Below are 14,512 nucleotides of genomic sequence, written 5' to 3'. Positions count from 1 at the left end.
AAAACAACATTTCTAGCTCTACATAAGTGTTGATTGTTCCAGCAGGCAATTTCTCAAACCATTTTGAGGCGACACCTTTCAAAGTAGCCGGGAAGTATTTGCACCAAGTTGCTTCATTGGTCCCTTGGACATACATGTGGTGACAATAGGCCAAGAGGTGTACATCAGGATCAGAGGTGCCGTCATAGGCATCAATAGCTGGCGGCTTCACTTTAGGCTCCTTAGGCGAATTCTTAATATCAGCACAAAACGGGGTGGTGTAGTCAAGAATGCGGCCAGCTACTCCTTGTTGAATGTGACATATTGGGTCTTGCCTCCTACCCTTGGAGGTTCTACGCCGCTCACTGTCCACGCGACTCACATTGGTTCTGGTGGGACGGCGCGAAAGAGCAGCAAGGGGTGAATCTTCCATAACAGGAGTGGAGCCAGTGTCAGACAGCTTGGTTTCTTGGGGCCTGTCTAACTGAATCACTGGTACTCTTCTGGATGTTCCCGGTTCGGGCCGAGCTATTGTTAAAATTTGACGCGGAGCCATAGGCTGAAAAGAGGTTCTAGTCCTGTCAAAACGTCTGTCACGCTCGTCACTTCGAGCTTGGTCTTGCCGCCAGACATTAAACCGAGTGAGTCCATTAAAGAATGGTATCCCCGTCCCATGAGACTGAGAGAGGATGGTCTTGATCTCATCTTGAAGTGTGTCCATCTGCGGCTTAAATCCGGCCAGAATATCTTTTAGCTGACCCGCTGACACCGGTAGATCTGGATTCTCCTCCATGACGGTATCAGCGTCATCCCTCAAGTGACCACCTAGGGGAAATAAAGGTTGACCCGTCTCATCTTCCACTAGCACTTGCTCAGGTTGTTGTTCAGGAGGGGATCAGGACGGTCGTCCTGCCCCGCAGAGTGGTTGCTTCTCTTGTCCCTCCCTCGAGGAGGACGGTCACCATTAACTGTGGTCTCATTCATTTCGTTGCAATTGATGGGTGCGTCTCCAAAGTGCTGGACGTCTACCATGTTACCTTACCTCCCCACAGACGACGCCAAATGTTGTGGGAGTTTTTCCAATGGTTGATGACGAGGAGGTATCCGGTTCCACGTAGAGTCTTGTCCAGCTCACGTCGGACGGCGTTCCTGCAAAACAAGAATATTCCCAAAGGAATATTTCATCCGATGCTTAAGTAAGATTAGGGTTTTTGAAAGGGAGTGCTTAGTAAAAAGAAAGCATTTGCTATCTGAAATTGAAGGGTGTTTCTCTATCCAAATTGTGTAATGGTGGTATTCTAGACTAGACCCGAATTTCATGTTCCGTGGAAATTCTTATTTGGTTATACGAGGCAAGTTGAACTTTCTATGAAGTTATTGTACACATAAAATCTAATTTCTTATGGGTATTCGGAGATGGTGTAGTTTTTCGTTTTTCTATTTTTTTAATAAAAAAATGAACGAAGCACTGTTCGGGGGTTCAGTTAAAAAAAAACCACTTCTCGGTCCTTTTGGGGAAACCGCAACGGAAAACCATCAAAGGTGGTTTTAAAGTTTTGGTTACCAAGAAACAACCTTCCGTCTCTCTCCTCTAGTCACTCCTCAATCTTCTTCTCTCTCCTCTACTAGGCCCTGATCCCCTTAGTACCTCTTCACGATTATTCTCTCTCAACCCATAGATCTCCTAAACCATGTCTCTATTTGGTTTGTGAATCACCGGCAGCGTGTGGATCTCTTTAATATCCCAGTATAGCAATGCAATTGATCAAATCTCTGCTATTTACAACGGCTGAAGACGACGACCATTGAAACTCACCTATTTCTTTTTTTTTTCTTCTCTTTTATTTTTTTATGGAACAACCAAAATCTCTGTCGTAGATTTTGATCCTGGTTTGCCGCTAGCCTCATCTTACGATGCATTATTTCTATTATGTCTCATGGGTTGATTGGGAAAAGATATTATTAATAATTAGAAGATATTAGATGTAAACTAATTTATTCCATCAATTTTTTTTAAAGCTTAATTTTTTCATCAATGGCGATAAGGGTATTAGTAAAGCTCTTCAAATTTTATTAATATTCCATTAACTAGAAGTCATTGTATTTTCAACTTTTTAAGGGCTTGTTTAACTTTTTCCTTTTCAGTTTTAAGAAAACAAAAAATTGATTTTAGTTTTGTTTTTTATTTACCGTTAGTAAAATGAACAAATCTACTTTAGAAAAATTGCTCAAACAATATGACTGCCTTTTACTCAACAATGTTGATGTTTAGAAGAGATTCTCATTTTACAATTTAAGAACCCATCTTGCCTCTATCTGGGCATACAATTTATTGAACATTAAGAGAAAAAAAACTAAAACCAAAAAAAATAAACAATTAGGGGGTGTTTGGAGATGTTGTAGTTTTTCATTTTTCTATTTTTTTAATCAAAAAATGAACGAAGCACTGTTCGGGGATTCTGTTTAAAAAAATCACTTCTCGGGCCTTTTGGGGAAACCGCAACGGAAATCACCAAACCATTAAAAGTGGTTTAAAGTTTTTGGTTTCCAAGAAACCACCTGCCGTCTCTCTCCTCTAGTCACTCAATCTTCTTCTCTCTCCTCTACTAGGCCCTGATCCCCTAAGTACCTCCTCACGATTCTTCTCTCTCAAACCATGGATCTTCTAAACTATGTCTCTATCTGGTTTGTGAATCACCGACGGCGTGTGGACCTCTTTAATATCACAATATAGCAATTGAATTGATTTGTATCTCTGCTGTTTACAACGGCTAAAGACGACGACCATGGAAACTCAACTATTTCTTTTTTTTTTCCTTCTCTTTTTTTTATGAAACAACCAAAATCTTTGTCGTAGATTTTGATCCAGGTTTGCCGCTAGCCTCATCTTACGATGCACTATTTCTATTATGTCTCATTGGTTGATTAGGAAAAGATATTATTAATAATTAGAAGATATTGGATGTAAGCTAATTTATTCCATCAATTTCACACAATATATATCTAGTGAGTCTGGTCATGATTTGGTCCTAGTCGACCTAAAAACATGCGAGCTCGACAGAAAACATCGTCCTCAACCATGTTTACTACCTTGTCTATTTTATTTTTATTTTTTGTTGATATAGAAAGGAAAACCAGGTTAAACCCTTTGGAATGACCAACTTAAAAAATCTTTGTGGATTATAAGGGTTACTACTTTGTCTACGAAAGTATTAGGGCTTTCCTAGTGAGGATTCTCAACACATTTTTCGCTTTTGCAATCTAGCAGATCTAGTATGGAGGTGCTCGCCTTTACAGATTTTCTCAAAAACTAATGAAGACGTTTCTTTGAAGAAATGGATTCAAAGCCATATCCTGCTCTTTCATAGCAAGGATGGAATTGATAGCCTTAGAATAGATGGGTTTGTGGCTGTCCTATGGAGTTTATGGACTACGAGGAATAGCAGGATCTTTCGAGATGAAAATGGACATGCTCGTCTGGTCCTTCAGAATGTTGATAGGATACTGGAATCGTCAAGAACTTTCAAATCGATTAAACCAAGCTTACCCCAAAACAATCAGGGGGGCCATGTTCCTCCGGGTTTCGATTTGGTCCAACTAGGGACCTTTACAGATAGGTTTTCTAACTCTATTTTGCAGGTTGATGGGTCATGGGAAAAGAAGACAGGACAATCAGGAGGAGGTTGGGTTTACAAATTTCACAATGATGCTCCCTTCCAACCAGGAGGAGGCTTCTATGGGTGTGCGAATTCAGCAATACAGGTAGAGACAGAGACATGCCTAAAAGCAATGCAGTGGGTAAAGCAGCAGAAGAGATCAGAAATCTTCATTATGACAGACTCCTCAGTTTTGGTGTCAACCCTAAGGAATGCAATGACTGTCGATGTTACTATTTCTTGGATGATTAGGAAAATCAAGCAACTTGCTTTAAGTTTCCATATCTGCACAATCATCAAAGTGGAGAGGAAGGACATTCATCAAGCTCATGAGATCGCCCAAAAATGCAGGAAATCTGGAACTAGTTTTATTTCAGTTATTTAGTTTAGTTTATTTAGCTCTTGTCAAAAAAAAAAAAAAAAAGTAAGTATTAGGGCAATGGCAATATAATAAACTTCAATTGACATTGTTCTAGTGCCACATCATGATTTTATAAAACTTGATTATAAATCGTCTACAAACAATATAAAACCTACACGAAGGCATTATCAATCAACTCATTAAAAAAATAAAAATAAAAATTAAACCTATAATACCTATACGTGGAACCTATTATCATTCAACTCATTAAAAAGATAAAAAATAAAAAATATGTTTTGCATACGTGGTAAAAACAAACCATGGCACTCTTTAGAGCGTGATCAGTCCCAAGTCTTATGACTTGAGGTGTGCTGACATGGCATATGACTCATCTATTCTTAAGATAAGAAAAAGAAATTTGTATCATTGAAGTGAGTGAGTCTTGAAAAAGTCTTAAATTGTGTTTTGATAAACTAAGACACAACTTAAGACCCTATGTTGAGTTGAATAAAATAATAAATAATGTACGAAGTATTACATATATTAATAAATATTAAATAAATTTGAGGGGTGAAGAACTCAATTTGATTGAATTTTAACACTAATCTATCTATCTATTACTATATACTGAAAGACACACCAGGAATGACACGTGTCATCTCCTGATGCGTCATGAAATTTTCCTTTTTAATTTATCATATTTTTAAAATTGAGATTTTAAAAGTATACTCATTTAAATAGAATAGAAAAAATAAAAAGCAAAATAAAAATTCTAGTGTATAATATTCTGGTGTAAAAGCATCAAAAGTTTCGGTCTAAAATTTAGGGGAAAAAATAAAGATTGTTGAGATAAGTATGTGCAACAATGCTCAAATTTGATATTCCAAGATTATAGGTAACCATCCGCCCATATGGAAAAATTAAAAATTAAAATAATTTTTTTTTACCATGAAATATGTCCATCGTTTATGTATAGCTGAAGTATCTAAAATTTAGGAAATAAAAAATTGAATTAAAGATTGGTGAGATAAGTATGTGTAACCATGCTCAAATTTGATATTCCAAGATTATAGGTAACCATCAGCCTATATGGAAAAATTAAAGCAAAATAAAAAAAATTTACCCTGAAATATGTCCGCCGTTAATGTATAGCTGGAGTATCTAAAATTTAGGAAATAAAAAATTGAATTAAAGATTGGTGAGATAACTATGAGTAACTGTGCTCAAATTTGATATTCCAAGATCTATTACTATATACTAAAAGAGACACCAGGAATGACACGTGTCAATTTCTTGTGCGATTTTTTCCCGCCAAAAACCACTTTCCAAAAAATGAGTATCTGTTTTATTTTATTTTTATTCTCCACCTTTTTTTATAACTATTTATTTATGGAAACAAATTTTAGTTTATAAATTATGGAAATAATGGATACGACATACTAATAATTATTCTAAATTTGTAATATTTTAGTCAAATCGTTTTAATAATGGAAAATATATCACTCAATATTTTGGTCAAATTGTTATATTAGATTTTAAATATGCATATTAGATGAATAAATTTAAACGAGTATGTTAAAAATGTTATAACTATGCAGTATCTTGGGAGATATTCAGTTAAATATTTTTTGAAAAATATATCAAAATCCGTGCGTGCACGGGATCTAATCTAGTTATAGTTAACCATCAGCCCATATATTTACAAAATGAATAAAACTAGGTATCTATTAAAAAGATAACGTACATACTTATCATAAAACTAGGTATGTACTAAAAAAATAACGTACAAAATCGAATTTTCAAGATTATAGGTAACGAAAACAAAAAATAATGTACAAAAAAAAAGTTGAATTCCCTAAAAGATAGGTCACGAGAAAAAAAAAAGATTGTACAAAACAGAAATATTCCTAAGTTCCCTGCAAAATAGGAAAAACATAAAAAAGATAACATCAATATCAAGGAAAATGATTATGCACAAAAAAATAAAAATAAAAATAAAAATAAAAAATAGGTATAATTTAGATAGATTACCTAGAATATAGTATGTTTGCCAAGAATCCAGTAATCACAAAGAATTAGGATTACACCTAATTCAACCGGCCATAAACAACATGTTATATACTCCTTGCTCATCCAACAATAATATCACACAACAAGTAACCTAAGCGTTATTTGTTAGAAAAAAATGGCACAAATTTTTAGTCTCACAATATTAATCCTTCCATAGAAAACATAATGATACAAGCAAAGGTTATCCGACTATGGACAGTTCCTGCCTCCAATAATCCGAGTGAAACGTTTACTATTGAAATGGTTTTACCAGATACAAAGGTTTCAATCATTCATATTGTGCTATATTCAATGTTAATATTCGTGAAACAGTATGTTACAAATGTATTTTTTATTTTACTTTTATTGTATATTAGGGAGGCAAGATTCAAGATTCTATAAAAAGGGCTTTTATTGCGAGATTTGAAGGATGTTTTCACTCAAGGAGAAGCATACAATATTTCAAATTTGAATGTTGGAAAGAATGCTGGAGACTTAAACCCACGACGCATCCATACAAAATCTATACCTAGTATTTAAAAAGCAAAACCATAAATCTATAGATGACATGTGGCATCCCCTTTTTTCATGCATCATTTTTTGACATGTGACATCTCCTTTTTTAATTCATCATTTTTTTTCCAATTGTTTCTTATATTTTACGACTCTAGCACCTTTTCCCCTTCATATTCTCCATTCAACATCGATTTACCATTTTAATTCATATATCAGTATTCAATCTTTTCCACTTCATCTCTTTCTTTAATACTTAATATTAATTTCATCATTTAATTAAATTTAATTTCATAAAGTATATTCTTTTAACCTTCAAATTTCTCACCTCTTTTAAATCATATATTCCTACTCAAATACAAGCTATCCCTCCAAAAAAATTGAATTTCAAAAGACAATTTAACAACCACTAATTGCCCGTTCTTGGAACAGGCTTAAGAGCTAGTTAACTTCCAAATGTTAAGTCCAATAGTAGAAGTGGTTGGATCGACCAATATTCCTATACATGTTTTTGATTTAAAGTCTTATGAAGCATTAAAAGATCTAGACAAGTATTAGTTGGTATAAATAATCAACTTATTTTTGAAGAATTAAATTTATTTTAGATATATTATTTACTATTATTATTGGTTTTTTTGTTAAAACAGATTGTATTGGGTATCTTTCTGGAATATTATCAATTGATCAATTTATTAGAGTTTGTAACCCACATAAAATGCTCAATATTCAACTAGAGGATTTGCAGTAAGTGCATTTCCAATTTTTTTTTAAGGAAAATACAATTATAAGAAACTAACTTTGTCGTGTTGTCAACTTTGGGAAAAATTTATTGAGTTGCACTTTGTTGAATCAATATGTTGATTAACTGATAGAATATTTATCTGATCATCCAAAATTTCAAGTTTTTATTGTCATCCAGTCTGCAAAAATCGAGGCTTTTCATGGTACATATTGTTTGAGTTGAATGAACAACTCAATTGTCATTTAATATATTGATTTGGTTTTGCCTTCTTATACATGTATCTTTCTCACGCATTTTAAGGTGTTGTAATATCAAGTTCGTTATTTGTGACTAGACTCCATGTAAATACTGATATTGCGGAGATAAATGATTTTAAAGAGAGGTTAAAGTAGATTTTATTTCCCGTGCTTAGGTTCAGAAGGAATAGAATGAATGAGAGGTAGAAGATGAATGGCATAAAATAGTTCGAAACAAGGCTTCATACCCCCCACCAATACAAATCCAATACTCCATTACTGAAAAGCTAATCAGATAAAAGTAGAGGCACAACTCATTCATTAATTACGTTGATAGGGATGGTATGATTCCAGGACTTACCAGCACGGTTGAATTAAAGACGGTGAGACATTTTTTGAACAACTATTATAAAGTAACATGTCAAGTTTTTTTTTGTTTTTTTTATAATCAAAAGTTTGGATCTTAAAGCTGATATGTAATATTTCTTAGTTTAACGTATTCATTGTTAATTTCTTCTCATTTTTTTTTTTATCTTTATTAAAAGCTATTAGAAAAGTAGACATTATTGTCTCATGAGCTAGATTTTGGAATTTGGTACCTACCGAACTTATTACATAAATAATTTGTGTCTACTTATTTTGCTAATAATATAGCCGCTATTGATTTTTTAGTGAGCTATTTAGTATATTGATACTTTCTTCCACTGTAGTTATACAGAGTATTGAAAAGTGGAACATTAGTAGTATGGAAAAGTAGATGGATACGAATTATATTTTAAAAAATACGTATACCAAGTCAATAATTTTGGATTACCATGTATGGCATGGGTCCTATACTAGTATAATTATTAAATATTAGTGGAATGATGACATTTTAGGGGTTTACAGTTAAATACGTACATATTAACATAGTGGAATAACCCCAAAGCCAGGAATCATGTATAAAGTACAGATCAAGCAGACGTACGTTTGTAGCGTGTTTTCTCTAGATTCAACATATCACAAACACGAACAAGAACTCCATATGTCGTTCCTCTACTTGGTTCACCGACACGTTCAGATCCGTCTTGAGATCGATGGCTTAGAAGTCACTCAAGATATAATTCCACTACTACAAAATAGGCTTATAGCAACCGCAATAAATCGTTACCATAAACCAAGTAACCGTTGTAATAGGCCTATAGCAACGGTTTAAAAACCGTTACCAATAGGGGGAGTTGCTATAAGCTTATGGCAACAGTTTCCTGGATTTGGGCAACAATTATGTAAACCGTTGCCATAAAAAACTATGGCAACGCTTTTTATAGGCAACACTTTTAGCCTATGACAACAGTTATTCAACAACTTAAGCCAACATTTACACATTTAAGGCAACAGTTTTCGCCAAGTTAAGGCTACACTTATTAGTTTGTTGTTGGTAGAAGTTTTAAACTAAGGCAACATTTTCTTATATTTATGATAACACATCCAATTGTATTTATAGCAACGTTTTTGGTTTTTATTATGGCAACGCTTACAATTGAGTTTATGACAACGCTTTCATTTGAGTTTATGGCAACACTTTCATTTGAGTTTATAGCAACGCTTTCGATTGGTATAAAGCCACGTTCCCATGTAAGTGTAATAAGTATGAAAAGCGTATAATAAGATTTTCATAACAAATAAGTTCAAAAAACTATACATTTCAAATAGCTTAATATCATAAGCATAATATCTATCATAATTGTCTGAATAGTAAAAAAAAATCATAGGTTCTAAAAAAATCCTGCAATCACGATCCTATAACTTTAATTTTTAAAACCTATCTAATATTTTTGTGATAAAAACCCTATAATTATTCACATATTTAAAGGAGTTTGTAATTCTTGAATATATGCACCATCCTGCACAACAAACAAATCAAGTGTAATAATCAGCAATGGTTCCTATGAATCCGGTTATCTCTTTCCTTGACTTTTCAGGTCCAATTGGTTGGCCTTTCTCATTATAATAAAGAGTAATACAGTCTTCCCATTTGCGAGCATGGACATCAAACAAATTTATCAGGCCGCGACCTTTCTTTTTAGAACCTGCCGTAAGTATATAAAACAAAAAAAAAAAAAAAATCAATTTTAAGAGTAACTTAAGTACGAGATTAAGATAACATATATGAAGATTACATACTCCTAATGTGTTATTTTTTGGTAAATAGTATATTAACAATATCAAAAAAATTTATACATAAAGCCCAATATATTATAAACAAAAGGATAAGTCTAAACATAGTATTTCAATGCCACCATCCACCTCTCTGCTGTCCACAGTTGTTGTTTGTTTCTCCTTGGTTAGCACAACCTACCATACCAAACCATCAAGTTTAAAAGAAGGAACTCTTATAATCAAACAGGAGGGGGCGACATAACTAATGAGAAAAATCAATACATCAAAAAATAGCTTTCCAAATTCATAAGGTTGGTATCTACTACTCTATGTAGTTAAAAAAAATCAAAAGACAAAGCATAAAACAATATTTCCGCCGATATTAAAATATCATCAACAAGAAACCAGCGATGGCATTTTCTCTGCAGTTCGCTAGTGCATGAATGATGTTCAAATAATCAAAGACCTTGGTATCTAGTTGCCATATTCAGATTTCATCAAGAAAAGAGAAGATTATACCCAACACAAGCAAGCAACCATTGAGAGAAGTCACAAAAATCCTAATGAAATTTTATCACATCTACTAATTATCTAGCAAGCATAGCAGGGCACTAATGGGGCAATGGTACTGTATAATTTTGCTCATCATGCCTCTTAGTTAAGCTAAAAATAATCTGGTCGCTGCGCTAAAAAAAATACAAAATTGATTCCAAGTTCAATAAAGATTAAATTTAGATTGACTGGTGCTCTGGTACTATCAATACATAATGAAAGAAATATTAAGTTAGGGTCCATTATCACGCAGAGATACAGTTCTAAGCAATGTAAATGTTTTACTCTCCTACAAAAGAGTCCTGTAAGAAACTTGATGAGTCCTTAGTACAATGTCTCTAAGCATAACTTGATCAAAACATAACACTCTAAATCAAAAGATGCATAGAGACCACAGCTTTATGCAAGTGCCTAAATGGAAAATAAAGTAATAGCAAGACACTGCAAATGATTCTCATGAAATTATGACAGAATAAAGATACTAGGATCTTGCTGATGAAAATAAATTCAGTGCAATAAGATCTTGGGAATACCTAATGATATATGTATTCATGAACACAAGGATCAATTATGCTGATTAAGATTCATGTATTGGGCTGCATGTCTATTTGTTCAAAATTTCAAACATACACAAAATATCACACATACAACAAAGGTTATCTCCTGTAAAGTATCCTTATTTTTCATCATACGAAAATTAAATAGGACAAACACGAATCTCTAAAAGAAATCAGTCTAGGCACAGAAGGAGCTAATCATCATGTTACTTTAGGGAAGTACATCATGACACATAGAATCTATGGATAAAGTATTATCAGAAAGTTAACAAAAAGCAGCAATGCAGCCTGTCAGCAAGTCACTAGACACAAATAGAATTGGTACAGATCAAACACAGCAGTACATTAGAACTGACCAGTACAAAGAAGCAGATCGACCTGATGAACACTACAGAGCCAAAGAACTCAGAATAAACAACAAATCAGATTGCAGAGGTTGCAGAGGTAGGCTTAAAGTTTAGAGTGGGGTTAGACATGTTGACATTCTTACAATACCCTAAAGTATTAGTGAATGTTGATATTCAGTAACGATCTAGTGATTTCTTTTGTTTTGTATTTTTTCATATGCACATGTAGTGTGTGTTATATGTGAGATTTATACTTTGAAATCAGTTGACGATTCTCTATTTTTTAGTGATCTAGTAGTTTTTTAGGCCAGCATGACCACCATAGTGTTAGGTTATGATACATACGACAATTCATAAATCATGCGGAAAAACCATAAAGCCAGGAAATCATATTATTTACACATAATCATTTAGCATAGTTTAGATGCATACTCTTTGTTGCGTGCCTTCCCTAGCTGCGCCCGAACCGAACAAGAACAAGTCTTTAGGACTCCAAGTGCCGTCCCTCCGTAGATAGTCCACAGCACGTCCGGATCCGCCTTAAGCTTGACCAACTAGGATCGCCCTTAAGGTACATAGAATTTTCGGCACTTATAGGCAATTGTATGACTGAATTTTTGCTCTCAAAAATCACTTTGAATACTTGAATTCTCAATATAAATTGTGAGCATTGATCACCTATTTATAGGGCATAGGTATCGGATATTAGAATCCTACTAGGAAACGATTTAGTGAATCTGAATTAATCTAAAATTCAATCACTTAATTTATCTAGTAGACTTAGGAATCAATCTTATACGAATCCTAACCGATCAAGGTTTCGTACGCAAGCACAAACACACACGCAGGCGCAGCAGCCCACGAGGGGCGCCTTGCGTGCGCGCGCGCTGAGCCTTGGCCCAGCAAGTGCTCGCAGCCCACGAGGGGCGCGCGCCTGCTGGCCTTGCTCTCGCGTTTGGGCTTTGCTTGCTTTGGTCGCGCGCGGGCTTTGCTAGGCGTTGGGCCTAGCTTCGTGCTAGGCCTTGCGTCTAGCAAGCTCGTCCGATGTTTATTCGTACGATACGCTTCCGATTAAATTCCCGGTTCCGGAATTCATTTCCGATACGAACAATATTTAATATTTCCGATTCCGGAATCAATTCCCGTTTCGAACAAATATTTAATATTTCCGTTTCCGGAATTATTTTCCGATTCCGATAATATTTCCGATTCTGACAATATTTCCGTTTCCGGCAATATTTCCGATTCCGGCAATATTTCATTTCCGATAATATTTTCCGATACGTACCATGTTTCCGTTTCCGGCAACATCTACGACTTGGATAATATTTATATTTTCGATACGATCCATATTTCCGTTTCCGGCAATATCATCGTTTCCGGAGTATTCATTTCTTGCCTGTGACGATCTCAGCTCCCACTGAAACCAAAATCCGTCGATTCCGAATATCCATAGATGGAGTATTTAATGCCATTAAATACTTGATCCGTTTACATACTATTTGTGTGACCCTACGGGTTTAGTCAAGAGTAAGCTGTGGATTAATATCATTAATTCCACTTGAACTGAAGCGGCCTCTATCTAGGCATTCAGCTCACTTGATCTCACTGAATTATTAACTTGTTAATTAATACTGAACCGCATTTATTAGACTTAACATTGAATGCATACTTGGACCAAGGGCATTATTTCCTTCAGTCTCCCACTTATCCTTAGGGACAAGTGTGCATTTCCTAATTCCTTTGTCGCTCGATGCTTGCTCTTGAACATAAGGTAAGAGTTGTCATCCTTATTATGTCCAGAGGTGCTCCTCGGTTTCAGAGTTCAACTGATCAAATAAACAGATAATCATAGCCTATGATTCATCCGAGCACGGCCATGCATTTCACAGTTTCTATCTCTCCGAGTGGCCTTGTACAACTTTTAAGCATCTCATCCCGATTTATGGGAGGACAATCCCAATCTTGCGATCTTGAGATTAGACTTCGTTTGATAGGTGATTACCTGAGCGTTGCCTTTATAGCCTCCTTTTACGGTGCGACGGTTGGTCAACGTCAAAGCAACCAGTTCTCAAACGAGTAATCTCAAATCACTCAGGTATTGAGGATTTAGTGTCTAATAATTTTAATGAAATTTACTTATGACAGACTTTCATCTCTTACAGTAAAGTTTCATAGGTCTTGTCCGATACTAGTCTTCCCAAAGTAAGTATCTATGCAAATGATTATGACATTGCCATGTCCACATAGTTCAAGAAACAGAACTACTAGTCATCTTGCATTCTAGTCGTCTAACGTTTTCTATGCGTCCAATTTTATGGAAAACTCCGACTAGGGACCATTTTCAACCTTTGACATTCAAGTTCACTTGATAGACATTTCTTAGTCACAGGACTGGTCCTGACAGTCTATCTTGAATATATCGCCAAATTGAAGGGACTCGTCATTTAATAAACCACAAATGAAATGGAAAAATGAATTCTCTTCATTTATTGTGAATGATTAACCAATAATGTTTTACAAAGATTTAAACTCTAAAATTTTAAAACATTAAATAGGGATATCAAAGCCATTCTCCAATATGCTTGATTCCCATAGCTGCAGTGTGCGAGTTGTGCTTCGCCTGCGGCAGAGGTTTAGTCAATGGATCTGATATGTTGTCATCAGTTCCAATCTTGTTTATCTCGACTTCTTTTCTTTCAACGAACTCTCGTAGAAGGTGAAATCTACGAAGTACATGCTTGACTCTCTGGTGGTGTCTAGGCTCCTTTGCCTGTGCAATAGCTCCGTTATTATCACAATACAGGGCTATTGGTCCTTTAATGGAGGGGACTACACCAAGTTCACCTATGAACTTCCTTAGCCATATAGCTTTCTTTGCTGCTTCATGTGCAACAATGTACTCCGCTTCAGTTGTAGAATCCGCAATGGTGCTTTGATTAGCACTTTTCCAGCTTACTGCACCCCCGTTGAGGCAGAAGACAAACCCAGACTGTGATCTGAAATCATCTTTGTCGGTTTGGAAACTTGCGTCCGTATAGCCTTTAACAATTAATTCATCATCTCCACCATAGACCAAGAAGTCATATTTGTGCCTTTTCAGGTACTTCAGAATATTCTTGGCAGCAGTCCAATGCGCCTCTCCTGGGTCTGACTGGTATCTGCTCGTAGCACTGAGTGCATACGCAACATCCGGGCGTGTACATATCATAGCATACATTATTGAACCAATCAATGATGCATATGGAATCCCATTCATTCGTCTACGCTCATCAAGTGTTTTTGGGCACTGAGTCTTGCTTAGAGTTATTCCATGAGACATGGGTAGGTAGCCTCGCTTGGAGTCCGCCATCTTGAACCTATCAAGCACCTTATTGATAT

General features: G+C 35.2%; 1 protein-coding gene across 1 annotated transcript; it reads left to right on the top strand.

The window, feature by feature from the left end:
- The first annotated feature begins 1,061 nt into the window (after positions 1-1,061).
- LOC130463806 (uncharacterized) lies at positions 1,062-4,020 on the top strand. Its single transcript, XM_056833064.1, has 2 exons — positions 1,062-1,079; positions 3,196-4,020. Exons 1-2 carry the CDS (start codon positions 1,062-1,064, stop codon positions 4,018-4,020), a joined length of 843 nt encoding a protein of 280 aa, XP_056689042.1.
- The last annotated feature ends 10,492 nt before the right edge of the window (positions 4,021-14,512 follow it).

This window comes from Spinacia oleracea, chromosome 1, assembly GCF_020520425.1.
Source record: "Spinacia oleracea cultivar Varoflay chromosome 1, BTI_SOV_V1, whole genome shotgun sequence".
In the NCBI taxonomy this organism is placed as follows: domain Eukaryota; kingdom Viridiplantae; phylum Streptophyta; class Magnoliopsida; order Caryophyllales; family Amaranthaceae; genus Spinacia; species Spinacia oleracea.
Note: the sequence above shows the minus strand (reverse complement) of the source record. Positions and strands in the feature narration are given on the sequence as shown.